Source organism: Zootoca vivipara, chromosome 14, assembly GCF_963506605.1.
Source record: "Zootoca vivipara chromosome 14, rZooViv1.1, whole genome shotgun sequence".
Taxonomy (NCBI): Eukaryota; Metazoa; Chordata; class Lepidosauria; order Squamata; family Lacertidae; genus Zootoca; species Zootoca vivipara.
Genome location: NC_083289.1, coordinates 30,717,507 through 30,732,806, shown reverse-complemented (window position 1 = coordinate 30,732,806; position 15,300 = coordinate 30,717,507). Strand labels below are relative to the sequence as shown.

Here is a 15,300-nt window from a genome sequence, read left to right as displayed (position 1 = left end):
TTGCTTTTCTCCCAAGAAGCAGGCGTCTTTTAATTTCGTGACTGCTGTCACCATCTGCAGTGATCAAGGAGCCCAAGAAAGTAAAATCTCTCACTGCCTCCATTTCTTCCCCTTCTATTTGCCAGGAGGTGATGGGACCAGTGGCCATGATCTTGGTTTTTTTGATGTTGAGCTTCAGACCATATTTTGCGCTCTCCTCTTTCACCCTCATTAAAAGGTTCTTTAATTCCTCCTCGCTTTCTGCCATCAAGGTTGTGTCATCTGCATATCTGAGGTTGTTGATATTTCTTCCAGCAATCTTAATTCCGGCTTGGGATTCATCTAGTCCAGCCTTTCGCATGATGAATTCTGCATATAAGTTAAATAAGCAGGGAGACAATATACAACCTTGTCGTACTCCTTTCCCAATTTTGAACCAATCAGTTGTTCCATATCCAGTTCTAACTGTAGCTTCTTGTCCCACATAGAGATTTCTCAGGAGACAGATGAGGTGATCAGGCACTCCCATTTCTTTAAGAACTTGCCATAGTTTGCTGTGGTCGACACAGTCAAAGGCTTTTGCATAGTCAATGAAGCAGAAGTAGACGTTTTTCTGGAACTCTCTAGCTTTCTCCATAATCCAGCGCATGTTTGCTATTTGGTCTCTGGTTCCTCTGCCCTTTCGAAATCCAGCTTGCACTTCTGGGAGTTCTCGGTCCACATACTGCCTAAGCCTGCCTTGTAGAATTTTAAGCATAACCTTGCTAGCGTGTGAAATGAGCGCAATTGTGCGGTAGTTGGAGCATTCTTTGGCACTGCCCTTCTTTGGAATTGGGATGTAGACTGATCTTCTCCAATCCTCTGGCCATTGCCCCTTCATGGATCAATGCCTTTCCCTACCTCCCCTTTAAAATCTCTGTGAAGCTGTATCTGTTGCTGCCGAGAATGGATTTTCCTTGCTCTAAGGGGCTGACACCTGACTAATTAATTGTCCAGACGTCGCCTCGTCAATCAAGGCCAGTGCCAATGTTTATGGTGCCGAGTCTAGAGCAAAATATGCTGAGGAAGTTTTGCTTTTCCATAATAAGAAATGAAAAGCATTCTGCCACAAGAGTCCAAATAAGCACGATGAACCTGTCGACAAGGCTAGCAATTCAGGCACCATTGCCACTACTCAGACGTAATTTACACATGAGCTTGGGTGGTAGCCCCGGAAACTGTTAATTGAGGGCTTGGAGCCAACTATGTTCTATTCAAAGTAGACCTATTGAAATTAATGAAATGATAAGTCCATCAATTTCAGTGGGTCTGCTCTGAGTAGGATTAACCGTTGGGCACAAACTGAGATTTGTCTGCTGTGCTGTTGGAGGAGCATTCCCTTACTTATTGCATTTCAGGGTCAGGTAACCTGCCTTTCCCAGTAGTGATGTATGGATGTAGTGATGTATGGAAGTGAGAGCTGGACCATAAAGAAGGCTGATCGCCGAAGAATTGATGCTTTTGAATTATGGTGCTGGAGGAGACTCTTGAGAGTCCCATGGACTGCAATAAGATCAAACCTATCCATTCTTAAGGAAAACAGCCCTGAGTGCTCACTGGAAGGACAGATCGTGAAGCTGAGGCTCCAATACTTTGGCCACCTCGTGAGAAGAGAAGAATCCTTGGAAAAGACCCTGATGTTGGGAAAGATTGAGGGCACTAGGAGAAGGGGACAACAGAGGATGAGATGGTTGGACAGCCTGGTTGTATGTGCACTAACAAGATGTTTTTTCAAAGTTTTTCCAAAATCTGCAAAGGCTAACTATGAATTGTGCGCTCCCAGGAACAGATGTGAGAAAATCCTTATTTTCCCTGGAAGGTAAGGGGCCAAGGGAATGTAGCCAAGATTTGCTTTTGTTTTTTTTAAATGTCAGAATACAGTTTGTATTTTGATAAACACGGAGATGATTGGGGGTGGTTGCCAAGGCCTGTAATTCAAAGCTAACAAAGTTTCACATCAGCTCCAGTTAAAACTCTAATAAAATCCCAACAAGGCCCTTTTAGTAATGGATCTTTGAACAGTGTCATTTCAGTTTTTCAATAATAATAATAATAATAATTCAAATAGGATTATTCTCTCTCCCCTCCAGCTCAGGTTCAAAGCCCCCCACCCCCCATTCTTGTTAAAATGTGTCCTTTGGGGTTCGAGAAAGCTCAGAGTTCCAATATTATTCAACCAGTTAAATCATTTCCTGTTTTCTGCAGTTTTTGAAGAATTCTCTAAGGCAGGCTGGAAATATTTGCAGATACTCACGAACTTGCTGGCTTGCAGGCCCTGGGAAATATCCTGAGTTTGTTACATTGGTCAGGAAAGATGAGACAGCTGTGTGTGTGTTGCACAGGATGATATGAACCATTAAAGACAAACTCAATCGGACCAGATAATATCCGCTGACCTAGTAATTTGGTTGCTATGGAGGGACGGAGAATTGTATGTGTCACATTGGCCTGACTTTGTGCTACAATGCTGTGCTCCATTATCCAAAACAGGCATCCCCAAACTCAGCCCTGCAGATGTTTTGGGACTACAACCCCCATCATCCCTGACTACTGGCCCTGTTAGCTAGGGATGATGGGAGTTGTAGTCCCAAAACATCTGCAGGGCCGAGTTTAGTTTGGAGATGCCTGATCCAAAACATTGTTTTCTAGGGAGAGAACAAGATTGGTGGTGGTGGTGGCAATTGACAGTTTGTTGATTGATTGATTGTATTTATATCCCACCTTTCCTCCAAGGAGTTCAAGGTGGTACAGTCGTATCTTGGATCCTGAACGCCCTGGAAGTTGGACGTTTCGGCTCCTGAACACCGCAAACCCGGAAGTGATTGTTTCGGTTTGCGAATGTTCTTTTGGAATCTGAACGTCCGACACGGCTTCCTGGGCTTCTGATTGGCTGCAGGAGCTTCCTGCTGCCAATCAGAAGCCACAATTTGGTTTATGAATGTTTTGGAAGTCGAACGGACTTCCGGAATGGAGTCTGTTTGACTTCCAAGGTACGACTGTACACATAGTTTTCCTCCTTCCCATGTTAGCCTCGTAACAACCGTATGAAGTAGGTTTTGCTGAGAGGCAGTGACAGCCTCAAGGTCACCCAGTGAGCTTCATGGCTGAGGGGGAATTTGAACCCTGGTTTCCCAGGTCCAATCTTAACATCGCAAGTTCTGCTGACTGGGCTTGCCACCATTTTGACTAGTGACCTGGGTCTTAAACATGTTTCCATAACAGTTAGTTGATGGCCTTTGATTTTAATTACATATGGATAGTGTTGTAAACCCCTTTTTTTGTTCTTTTTAAATTAGGTAAAGGTAAAGGGACCCCGACCATTAGGTCCAGTCGTGACCGACTCTGGGGTTGCGGCGCTCATCTCGCATTATTGGCCGAGGGAGCCGGCGTATAGCTTCCAGGTCATGTGGCCAGCATGACAAAGCTGCTTCTGGCGAACCAGAGCTGCACATGGAAACGCCGTTTACCTTCCCGCTGTAGCGGTACCTATTTATCTACTTGCACTTTGACGTGCTTTCGAACTGCTAGGTTGGCAGGAGCTGGGACCGAGCGACAGGAGCTCACCCCGTCACAGGGATTCGAACCGCCGACCTTCTGATCAGCAAGCCCTAGGCTCAGTGGTTTAACCCACAGCGCCACCTGGGTCCCTTTTTAAATTATATGGCAGTATATAAATATGTTTTATAAATAAATGAAATGATCACCATTGGATCACCTAGTTCAGTGTTGTCTAAACTGACTGGCAGCAATGGTTCTCCAGGGTTCCAGGAAGGGGTCTTTTCTAGCCCTACCTGGAAATGGCATCGAGGATTGAACATGCATGCAATGGCATATACCACATATATATTCCTTTTGTAATACCTATGAAGTTTCTATATTCAGTGTTTGGAATCTCCAGCTCAAAGGAGCAGGATGCCAGTCAATGCAAAGGAGCGTTCTTTGCTTGAGAGCCACTGCCAATCAGAGTAGGGCTTCACAGGCTAGATGGACAAGTGATTTGATAAGGCAACTATTGTAGGAAAGACCATGCAAGAACTTTGTGTGTGAAAGGTCCTTGGTTTGATCCACTGGCACTTCCGGGAGGGCTGAGAGAAGACTCCCTATATTTGTAACCCTGGAGTGCAGGCGATCCTGAGCAAGATGGACTAATGGCCTGACTCAGTATGAGGCAGCTCCTTATGTTCATACTGTATTCGTTTTCCAAATATTTCAGCTACCCCTGCATTTGTTCTGCCTCTTGGGAAAAAATAAGAGTAAGTTATTTTAAAAAGGCCCTTCGCTTGGGCTCATCTGACTTCATACCTAGCATATTTCTCACTAATGGTGAGTATTTACGTGAGAAATCACATGATGGAGCGCAGAGCAAATAAAGGGGGGGGGGAGGAATTGAACGCAATCCAGCATTAATCTGTCTTGCTAGAAATAAATAACGTGACATCCTGCTTTACTGTGGAAGACAAACAGCCAGACCGTGGAATACAATGCTGGAATCTGCTTTAGATTAGATTACATTGGGTTTATTTATTGTTACCCTGCCACCCCAGCAAAATAACGTTCAAGGCAATTTAACTGTTGATTAAGAGGATACACAAACATTTACCCTGAATATCTGTGTGGTAAGCCCTGATTTGCGTCTCCCATGATAAGAGGCTATCTGCTGTCGATTTCCAAAGAAGAGACAAATATCCATGGTTCCAGATTCCCAGCCACCTCTGCCCACAAATTTTTGCTCTCTAATATGGATATGGGGAGGCTGTGGCCCTCCAGAGGTTGTTGGACTGCAACCCCCTGCAATGCAGGAATCATAACTAAAGAATCCCCGACAGATGGCCATCCAACCTGGCACCTGAAACTAGACAAAGATGGTTCCAGGCAAGCCTTCCTGGGGAGAGTATTCCATGAGCAGGGAGCCACCACTGAAAAGGACTTGTTCTAGGCTTCCTCAACCTCGGCCCTCCAGTTGTTTTTGGCCTACAACTCCCATGGTCCTAGCTAGCAGGACCCAGTGGTCAGGGATGATGGGAATTGTAGTCTCAAAACATCTGGAGGGCCGAAGTTGAGGAAGCCTGACTTATTCTGTTGCTACCCTCTGGGCCTCTTGTGGAGGGAGCATAGGAAGAAGGGCCTCAGATGATGATCACAGGGTACGGTTCGGTTCATAAAGGGAGAAGTCTTCCTTGAAATATCAGCAAGGAGAGGTGCGATGAAGAAATTGGAGGGGAAGGCAAGAATGTGGAGACTTTCCTCCAAGGGATAGAAATAGTAAAGTCTTCTTTAATGATCGGATTCAGATACATTTAAAAACAAATCAAAATAATAATAGTAATAGTCAGGGCTTTTTTTTCAGCTGGAACTCAGTTCCAGCACCTCTCAGGTGGGCGTCATTGATTTTATAAGAGAACAAGGGAGGTATTCTATTTTTCTTGAAAAATAGCACTGATAAATAAAAAGAATAAATAATACAGACTGCTTTTGTAACTTGTAGTAAAAGCTTCCTTGTGGGCCTCCACTTAGTAGGGGGAAAAACATTAAATTGCCTCTTGAATTCCTGCAGGTTAGTTCCAAGACGAAACCCAATGCCCTTTTGAACTGAAACCTCCTACCGTATTTCTTTGTTGAGCTGGTTGGATGTTTGGTATCTTTATTGTTGTTTTTACACATCTGACACCATTTTTAGGGCTCATTTCTCTCTCCTTTTGCTAGCTGGGTCCAAGCAGGGAGCCCCATAGAAGGAAATTCCCGTAACTGAACAACTCTCACTTGTAGCTTGCGGCAGGAAAGAATCCCAAGCATGGTCTCTCCTGCTGCTCTTAATAGCTGGACAGCTTTTCTCCTCATTGTAGCACCATAGAGGGAGAATCTTCATGGGCAAAAATTCACCCTTCTACTCATCTGTCTTAATAAAGAACGGGAGCCATTTAAGGAACCTGGGAGCCCTAAATTGTTTGGGGGCGCTAACCCGTGGACCCTCTGATGTTGCTGACGTACAGTTCCCATCATCCTTGACCACTGGACATGCTGGCTGATGGGGGCTGTAGCCCATTAGTAACCTCAAGTTACCGCCTCTGCTCTACAACATCCAAGCCTCCGAGGGGTATTTTGAAAAATGTTATTTGCATTAGCATCTATCGAGAGACCTATCTTTGTAAAGAGAAAGGCAGGTAAATAGAAAATCTGCTCCTTTCTTCTCCTGTGCAGACAGTCATTTGGAAACTATTCTTTGTAATTGGATTGTTTACACACCATTTTTTTTCTTCTGAGATAATTTGCTGCCAAACCTTGGGGAGTTGTCATCAGGTGGCAACTCTTTTCTCTGGCAAATGTGCTGGAGAGGAGGAGGGAAAAGAGAGAACACTTTATTTATCGCTAGCAGCCTCGTACCTGGCGTTGCTCAGGAATTCTAAGAAACCAAAAAATCAGTTTTGAAAAGTACAGTCTGCAATCTTACTTCGAATGGCATTTAGTTGTATGCAAAGATAGACAGGAGACATTCATCTCAGGAACCATCATGCAAAATTTGGTTATGGTATCTTAAAGGTAAAGGTACCCCGACCGTTAGGTCCAGCACGGACGACTCTGGGGTTGCAGCGCTCATCTTTCTTTACTGGCTGAGGGAGCCAGCGTTCCGCAGACAGCTTCCGGGTCATGTGGCCAGCATGACTAAGCCGCTTCTGGCGAACCAGAGCAGTGCACGGAAAGGTGCCCAAATGCATGGGGGCAGCCCAGGAGAGGGCCTTTTTTATAGCAGTCCCTGAATTTTGGAATACTCTCCCCACAGACGCATACCCAGCTTCTTCACTATATGGATTTTGGCAAATGTTGAAGACATGCCTCTTTACCCTGGCCTTTGACATCTGAGAAGTGCGTTTTTAGGCCCCATCCTATTCCTGAAAATGCAATATAACTATTTTTAATCCTGAATTTTAAATTGTTGTAATCTGCCCTTTTTAAGTTGTGGTTAGCATAGCAGACGACACAGCAATCTCTCCAAAGCAGCTCTTTATTCGGAAGCTGGAACAGAACTGAACTGCATTGCTGAGCCGGCCTGCTTTTATAGAGGCTGGCTCAAACAATGTATCAAACATAATTCAAAGTTCCCTCCTAAAGTTCCCTCCTAAAACAACTGTCAAGGACCTGAGGGAAAACTATATACACTAATACATAACAGCCCTGGTATCTGCTGGTGATGGGTGGGTAATAATAATAATAATAATAATAATAATAATAATAATAATAATAATAGCAGTTGCAGTGGTATATTGCTGAGCTATGGTTTCCCACCTAAAATAACAGGAAGCTACCTTTTATCAAGTCAAACTGTTGGCCCTTCTAGCTCAGTAGTGACTGCACTGACTGGCACCGGCTCTGCAGGGTCTTGCACAGGGTATCTCTCCCAGGGTTACCTGAAAGTGTTGGGGACTGAACCTGGCACCTTCTGTATGCAAAGCAAATGCTCTACCAGTGAGCCATTGTCATTAGCAGCTAAGCAGAAGATCAGAATCCTGGCCAGAATCAAGAGGTTCTTCCCATTGCTCCACACAGCCTCTCTTGCTGTGTCTGCGCTGCTGTTCTCTGCAGGCCACCTGGTGCAGATTGGGGGCGGGTGCAGGCCCTCTCTTGCTATCTCACAAATGGAATTATCGCCTGTGTGTCATCACTCAGCTCTCATTTCGGGGGACAAGGGCGTCTGTGCCAAGAAACTTGGCAGGCTTTCCTTTTCAGGCGTTTTGTCTTTGTAAATCTGGAGAGGCATCTCAAATGTGATTAAGGTACCAAAGGGAACATAATTTGCAGGAGGTCATCAGCCTGCTAATTTGCTGGCATGCCTGGCAGGGCAAAAGGAGGAGGAAAGGGGATCCCAGCATTTGATCTGCCCTCATTTCAGGACATGTTACTCACACAAGCGATGGGCAAATCTTTCAGTTTCTGTTTTTCTCCCATTTTCTCACCCACCCACCCCCAATCTTCAGTTCACCACGTTTCCACATCAGGTTGCAAATTATTATTATTTTTTAAGTGGTTGTGAAAATTCATCAGTGGTTTAGTTAGAATTTCTTCTAGAATACACATGTTTGTGAAAACCATGATTTAGTTTTATGTGCAAACCCTTCCCAGTGGTGCAGCAATGGTTTGTTTTCTAACAACCAACCATGGTTTGTAAGTCATTGGCTTACAGACCAAAATTCTGAAGGCACAAGGTTGGGGAAAGATAGCCTATGCTGACAACATTAAAGCCTCTGCTCTGGTGACTGCTGGGTGCCTTGTTTGGGTCCCAGATAACCCGCTTGAGCTTCCACTGTCTGCCTCTGGCCTTGTGCTTATTCCACCTTGTGGCACTATTTCCTGTAAAAGAAAGAAAAAAATAGCTGATATAATCTTGCACCCTTTTAAAAGGGTGAAATGCTAAGGCAGGGGTCCCCAAGATGCAATTGCCCCAGTGCTGAACTCAGCTCAATACTACTCAGATAGTACAGGAAAGACTTTGTGTTGACATGGGAACGGTCCCCCCTAGCCACAACTGCTTCTCTCCAGATATGTCACCTCACTTGTTTCTGGCCCTGTGGTGTTCTTGTGGTACCTGTGGTTCGCTCACAGGAAACCCACAACCTTTTGGAAGAGAAAAAGCACTGACGTGTGAAAAGCCGGAGATTTCTAGGACTCACCAAGCACTTGAACTTCTTTGCATAGGGGTTGTCTCAAGCTAAGTTCTTCTTGGCGTAGACTCACTGAAAATAATGAACCTAAGTTAATCATGTTTCCCAAGTTAACAATGGGTCTGCTCTGAGTAAAGTTATCATTGGATCAAGGAGATGAAGTGACTGCCCTGTGAGGAACGCTTGCAGTGTTTGGGACTTCTTAGTTTACAGAAAATGCAAGTAAGAGATGACATAATAGAAGTCTCTCATGACACTAGAACTTGTGGACATCTAATGAAGCTGAATGTTGGAAAGTACTTCTTTATGCAGTGCATAGTTACACTGTGGAACTCACTCCCACAGGCTGCCAACATGAAAGGCTTTAGAAGAGGACTAGACTAGAGGAAAAGGCTATCAGTAGCTATTGCCTATGATGGCTTTGTTCTTGCCTCCACAGTCAGTGCCGGCACTTCTGAAAACCGGTTGTTGGAACCCACAGGAGGTGTTAATGTTTTGATTTTGAAAATAAAGTGTGTCTGTAGCATTCAAATATACTAATGTTTTGGATTGTGAAAAATGGTACATTCTAAATTGTGCCTTGCCAGTGTGCTGTAAACCAGGGGGGTTTCCAAATTGTGCTCCGAGGACCACCAATGGTCCATGAGCTTAATTCAGGTGGTCCACAGCATGCCTGTGAAGATCAGAACCCGCAGCTGTGATGGACTGTGGCAGCAGATGCTCCTGGACAGACTGGAAGTGGCAGGCGGGAGGAAGTGACTTGAAAGAGGCCAAGGGAGGATTAGTAATCAGAAATGGATTGCAATGCAGTTAATAAATAATAATAATAATAATAATAATAATAATAATAATAATAATATATTATTTATACCCTGCCCATCTGGCTGGGTTTCCCCAGCCACTCTGGGTGGCTTGCAACCAAATATTAAAACAGTACAGCATCAAACACTAAAAACTTCCCTAAACAGGGCCGCCTTCAGTTGTCTTCTAAAAGTAAAATAGTTACTTACTGCCTTGACATCTGATGGGAGGACGTTCCACAGGGCGGGTGCCACTACCGAGAAGGCCCTCTGAATTTTGAATTCAGAATTTTGAAGTTTGAATTGTGGGAATTAAAATTGTGAAACCAAAACTATGCAGCATCTAGAATGGTGCGTTGCAATTGCGACAACAGGCAATTGAATTACATTAAGCGGTATGCCTATTGACCCGTAGCAATTTTCAAGAGCTCCTTGGGAGCTGCTGCTGTAAACCAGAGACTATTTTGCAGGAAAAGAAGTTTACTTCGGCAGTTGGAGTAGGTTATGTGAATTGCATGTATTTGCACCATGGCATCTTAGTTTTGCATCATTTATTCTGCTCTTCCAACTTTCAGATTCAAGTAATTTTAAAATTTTCAGCAAGGAAAAGGCTTGGTGAAGGAATGCTATTTGCTGGAGACTGGCCACTGTGAGAACAGGATGCTGGACTGGAAGGGCCATTGGTTTGATCCAGCAGGGCTCTTCTTCTGTTCCTAATTGAAGGCAAAAGGATGGAGTCTCCACAGTCATAATGGATAGGAACACATGTTGTTTTTTTTCAATTACCACACATTTAGCTAATGATAGGCAGCTCACCCCATTTTTTGGCAGCATTTAACCTCTCAGATAATCCTATGTAGGGTGTTTCATTTAAGATCTGGTTGGTCAGGCGTGCTTTGAAGTAGGAGAGGGCACTGAACAGGTGGGTCTAATCTTATCCTTTTGTCACTTAGCAAGCGTATTAAATTTATTCTGTCAGGAGGCATTGGACAATTGGTTTTTAACAAATGCACTTCCTCTAATTGAGTCTATTTTTAATCTGCCCCTGTTTGGCCTTGTGGAGATGGGTGGGTGTCTCCTGTTCAGGGCTGTTTCCTTAGTGCATTTTTTTCTTATTGTGTGACACTTTTTATTTTTATAAAGAAAGAGAAAGAAACAATCCCACACAACAATGGGCTCTTTTTCTTCCCAAATCCAGGATTTGAACGGGCAACCCAAGGACCTCTGCCCGCGACTTTGCCATCTCAAGAAAGGCCCCACTGGCTACGGGTTCAACCTCCACAGTGAGAAAGCCAGGCCTGGGCAGTTCATTCGGTCAGTAGACCCAGATTCACCAGCATCCAAGGCAGGACTCCGACCGCAGGACAAACTCGTTGAGGTAATGGATGACAGCTTGAAGGGAGGAGGACCTAGGAGCAGAAGCTCTAATGCTCAGGCTCCACCTGAACACTTCAACAGTATCCTATTGCCCTGGAATTGTTCATTCACCTTTTTATGCGGAGCCCACACTATGCCACTGTCAGACCTGCATGTTGGTGTTTGAATGCCATCTGTTTTCAGTCAGTTTGTTTTGCAAGGCGACTCTTGCAGCATTCTCGCATCAGTGAGCAGCTGCTTCCAACATCTGAGATGCTCAGGCAGGGTTAATTTTTTTTTTGGGGGGGAGTTTGGAAACCCTGAACCCCCATGTTTCAGGGGGGGGCAGAACAATTGCTCATCTCTGCGGTTGCCTCTGCTTGCCCTCTCTGCAGGAACACACCTGTTAAGCAGCGACAGAACTCTCTCTTTCCCCTGAATCTTTAATGCCTGCAGTGCAACAGCACATGTGTGCGCGTCTGTGTGCGTGCACGTGAGAGGGAGGGGTGGTGGTGAGAGGGAGGTAGGAGAGGCCACCTAGGAGGCAGGTGTGTTCACGAAGACAGATTTTGCTTCCAGCACTCAATATGTCACGGATAGGTGGCTGATTATTAATTTAGCAACCCCCTGGCACATTTCCTGAAGTGCACAAAGAGGGGAGGAGGTGAACCTGTGGAATTCGGAAACCTGATCTAGGGCGGGCGCCCAGCTCTTAGGGGCTCCCATAAATGTTTGATGCTCAGCAGCTCCTCTGTTTGGGCTGCGGTGCCTGCTCTTGTGAGGTGGGGGGAGGAACTGTTTGGCCTCTGCTCCACATTTTTCTTGCCCCATTTTTTCTTCCCTTTGCACCTCTGTCTCCAGCTTTGAAGCACCTGCCAGGGGTGGCAACAAGCATCTGTGCAGGTGGCAACAAGTGTTCAAATGGAGACAGTGTCCTGGCCAGAAGCCCTTGGGAGGCTTTGAAGGGCTCTCCTTGGCTTCTGGCTCCCCTCCAGCGTCACCTTCCTGTTGGCTACTTGAGGCAGGCAGCTGAGCCTGAAGTGGAAGAGCGGTCAGGGCCGGCCTCTGGCAAGAGAAGCCATTTGGGCGGTTGCTAGGAAATGGAGGCCCTCAGACGAGCCGAGGGTTTTGTATTCCCGCACCAGAGTGCTGTCTGCTTCGCTGGGGGACTCCAAGCTTATTTTTTTTACGTACCTACTTACTTAACTACATTTAAATCTTGCCTTTTCTTCTGAGGAGCTGAAGGTGGTGTACATGGGGCTTCCCTCGCTTCACTCCATTTTATCCTCACAACAACCTTGTGGGGTAAGCTAGGCTGACAGACAGTGACTGGGCAAAGGTCATATGCAGTGAGTTTAGCAACTGTGGTCCAGGGTATCTTCAGGCTTGCCTGATCCGTTAGATGGGCAACATTTTGAGCTTGGTGTGTCAAAATTCGCCAAAAAACCGAGCATAACTCGGGTGGTGTGTCACTTCGAGAAAAAACAAACATAATTTCACGATATTTATAGTTTAAATAACAAAAATGTATAATTGTAAAATATAACTGTATTTAATAAACCAAAAACTAATTATTTAACCAAACCAAACCAAAAACCCCTTATTTATCACAAAGTGCCCAGAGTTGTTGAGCTTTTTGGGGGGAGCCGCTGAACAAAGTTTTGGAGGTGTTTTTTGGGGGTGCAAAAGTTGTTTTGCTTTTTTGGGGGGGATGCCCCAAAGCTGCTGCGCTTTTCTGGGGGGGAAAGAGAACAGAAATAAATGACGAATAATACCTTTGCTGGAACTAACACGCAGCACCGACATAGTCTGCCAAAGCGCCAAAAAACCCAGCACAGAACGGGTTAAAAAACCAATCTCTGGCTACCAGCAACAATAACAACAAAAAAGGATCTGGATTTTAACAGCGGAGACAAGCTGTAGCGGAGACAAGCTCTAGCAGAGACAAGCTGTAGGAGGAGCGGGAGAACAAATGAGGGAAAAATAACAACAACAACAGCGTGAATGGGCCGATGGGGCGTGTGCCAGCAGTGAGGGCTCTGCCTGTCACATCTGACATGCGTGTCATAGGTTCCCCCATCACTGCCTTAGATCCTTGCCCAATCACTGAGCTCTTTTGGGGAGTCTCTGTCAGTGGTCACCTATAGCTCAGGTCCATCATTTGTAACTACCAGGACCAAGCCTGTGGAACTCCCTCCCACCTGAGGTTAGACAGGCCCCAGCCTTGCTGAACGTCAGGTGCATGACAAAAACTGGCTTGTTCCAGCAGATATTTTAAAATAGTGGTTGGTTTTATGATTACCTTTTAATTGTTTTATTCTCTCTGTATGGTTTATTTTTATGGACTGCCCCCCCCCCCCGAAATGCTGGTGATGGTGCAGTAGAGAAATTACTTTAAAAAAACAAGCAACAACTTAACCGCAGCTTTGGTTTGATAGGTGAACTCAGCACCTTCGGGGGGGCTAAGAGCAGCCAGGTCAGGGGTATTTGGGGGGGGAGGTGCAATCCAGATGGGGGAGCATATTCTGGATCAGAGCCTCACCTCTGCTTTCCCTCCAGGATAAGCACTTGGCTAAGCACATTGCTACCTTGCCCATGTGACTAGGTTGCTGAAATTTCCCCTCCAAATCCCCAAAATAATATTAATAATAATAAAAAGAAAACAGGCAAAGCAGAAAGCAGCACCACACCACATGATGAACTGATTAATTGCCTTCCATTGTCCGGTGATAATTGGCGCCCGGGCATGAACAAAATGATCCCCTTTGCTCCATTATCCTATGTTAGCAACAAAAGGGCAGTGATTGTTTGTCAAAGCCGTGAGAGCTGCTGTGTGGAGTGAATTCCCCCTTTGTCTTGGTTTAAAATAGCAGATCATAGCAGAACCATTCCCCTCTGGCTGTTGTTTGTTCCTTTGTTCTAAAAGGGACAAACCTTTTAGCTTTTTATATCTATCTATTGCCGGGGGGGGGGGGGGAGGGGGAGGGGGAAGCAGTTTGCTACAAAATCTAATGCTAGATTAAAACAAAAGAAGAGGCCAGCTGGATCAGGCCGAGGGAGGTGCCATCCAGTCCAGCATCCTGCTCTCACAGGGGCCAACCAGATACCCTAAAGATCTCCAAACTGTCTCCCAAGGCAGCCCCGTGTGAAATGCATTGTGGTAATCCAGCAATCCATCCTCTCCCCCTACTTCTCTGGTTTTCTCTCCCTCAGGTCAACGGGATCAATGTCGAGGGCCTGAAGCATTCCGAGGTAGTGTCACATATCAAGTCCAAGGAGCATGAAGCCACATTGCTAGTTGTGGACCCCGAAACAGACGAGTATTTCAAGAAACTGGGCATCACCCCTGCAGAGGAGCACATTGGAGGTAAAGCATTTCTCCTCACTAGAACCAGCTTTAGCAGAGGGGGAGGGATTATGCAAGGGAGATAGATGTCTCTGTATAGGCCCCATCCGCACTATACGTTTAAAGCACAATAATACCACTTTAAACAGCCACAACTCACCCCCTCGGGAACTGTAGTTTGTTATGTGTGCTGAAATTTGTTAGGAGACCTGTTCCCCTGCCCCAGAGCAAGCATTAGCAGAGAACCTAACCAATAAAAAATACAGCAAAGGGAATGAAAATAAATGACACTTTTTCAGTAGAGTAAAGGTAAAGGTAAAGGGACCCCTGACTATTAGGTCCAGTCGTGGACGACTCTGGGGTTGTGGCGCTCATCTCGCTTTACTGGTCGAGGGAGCCGGCGTACAGCTTCCAAGTGATGTGGCCAGCATGACAAAGCCGCTTCTGGCGAACCAGAGCAGTGCACGGAAACACCGTTTACCTTCCCGCCGGAGCAGTACCTATTTATCTACTTGTACTTTGACGTGCTAGGTAGGCAGGAGCAGGGACCGAGCAACGGGAGCTCACCCCGTGGCGCGGATTCGAACCTCCGACCTTCTGATCGGCAAGCCCTAGGCTCTGTGGTTTAACCCACAGCGCCACCCGCATCCCTATTTTCAGTAGAGTAGTACCTCTTTATTATCTACTCAGTAGTAGGGGAAAAGCCGACCCCTATATATATATATATATATATATATATATATATATATATATATATATGGTCATATGACTGGAAGTATAATGTGGTGAGATACAAAACAATCAGTTTTTCTCAGAATTCTTCTGGGGAAGGCATGGCTGTGTAAAGTGGCAGGTTAACTGCTTTAAATGTATAGTGTAGATGTGGGATACATAGGTTCTCTTCTCTGCCACAATTTCATCTTCACAACAACCCTGCAAGGAATGACTGGCCCAAGCTCTCCCAGTGAGCAAGATGGCCAAGTGGGGATTTAAACCTGCAATCTCCCCCTAGCTTGACACTCCACAGCAGTTGTGATGGCTGGGCCTGATGGGAGTTGCAGTCTGAAACATCTGGAGGGCACCCAGTTTGGAAAGCCTGCTCTTTAGTTAGCGTCAAAAAGCACGT

General features: G+C 45.5%; 2 protein-coding genes across 3 annotated transcripts in view; one reads left to right on the top strand and one right to left on the bottom strand.

Moving 5' to 3' along the window:
- The window catches only part of NHERF2 (NHERF family PDZ scaffold protein 2), a 63,417-nt gene that overhangs the window by 34,172 nt on the left and 13,945 nt on the right, over positions 1-15,300 (top strand). For both annotated transcript variants that reach the window (XM_060282561.1, XM_060282560.1), the window contains exons 3-4: positions 10,671-10,850; positions 14,042-14,195. In XM_060282561.1, coding sequence (XP_060138544.1) covers positions 10,671-10,850; positions 14,042-14,195 — 334 coding nt within the window. The remainder of the gene's footprint in view (positions 1-10,670; positions 10,851-14,041; positions 14,196-15,300) is intronic.
- The window catches only part of NTHL1 (nth like DNA glycosylase 1), a 29,568-nt gene continuing 22,728 nt past the window's right edge, over positions 8,461-15,300 (bottom strand). The window contains exon 6 of the mRNA XM_060282562.1: positions 8,461-8,744. Coding sequence (XP_060138545.1) covers positions 8,720-8,744 — 25 coding nt within the window. The 3' untranslated portion in view covers positions 8,461-8,719. The remainder of the gene's footprint in view (positions 8,745-15,300) is intronic.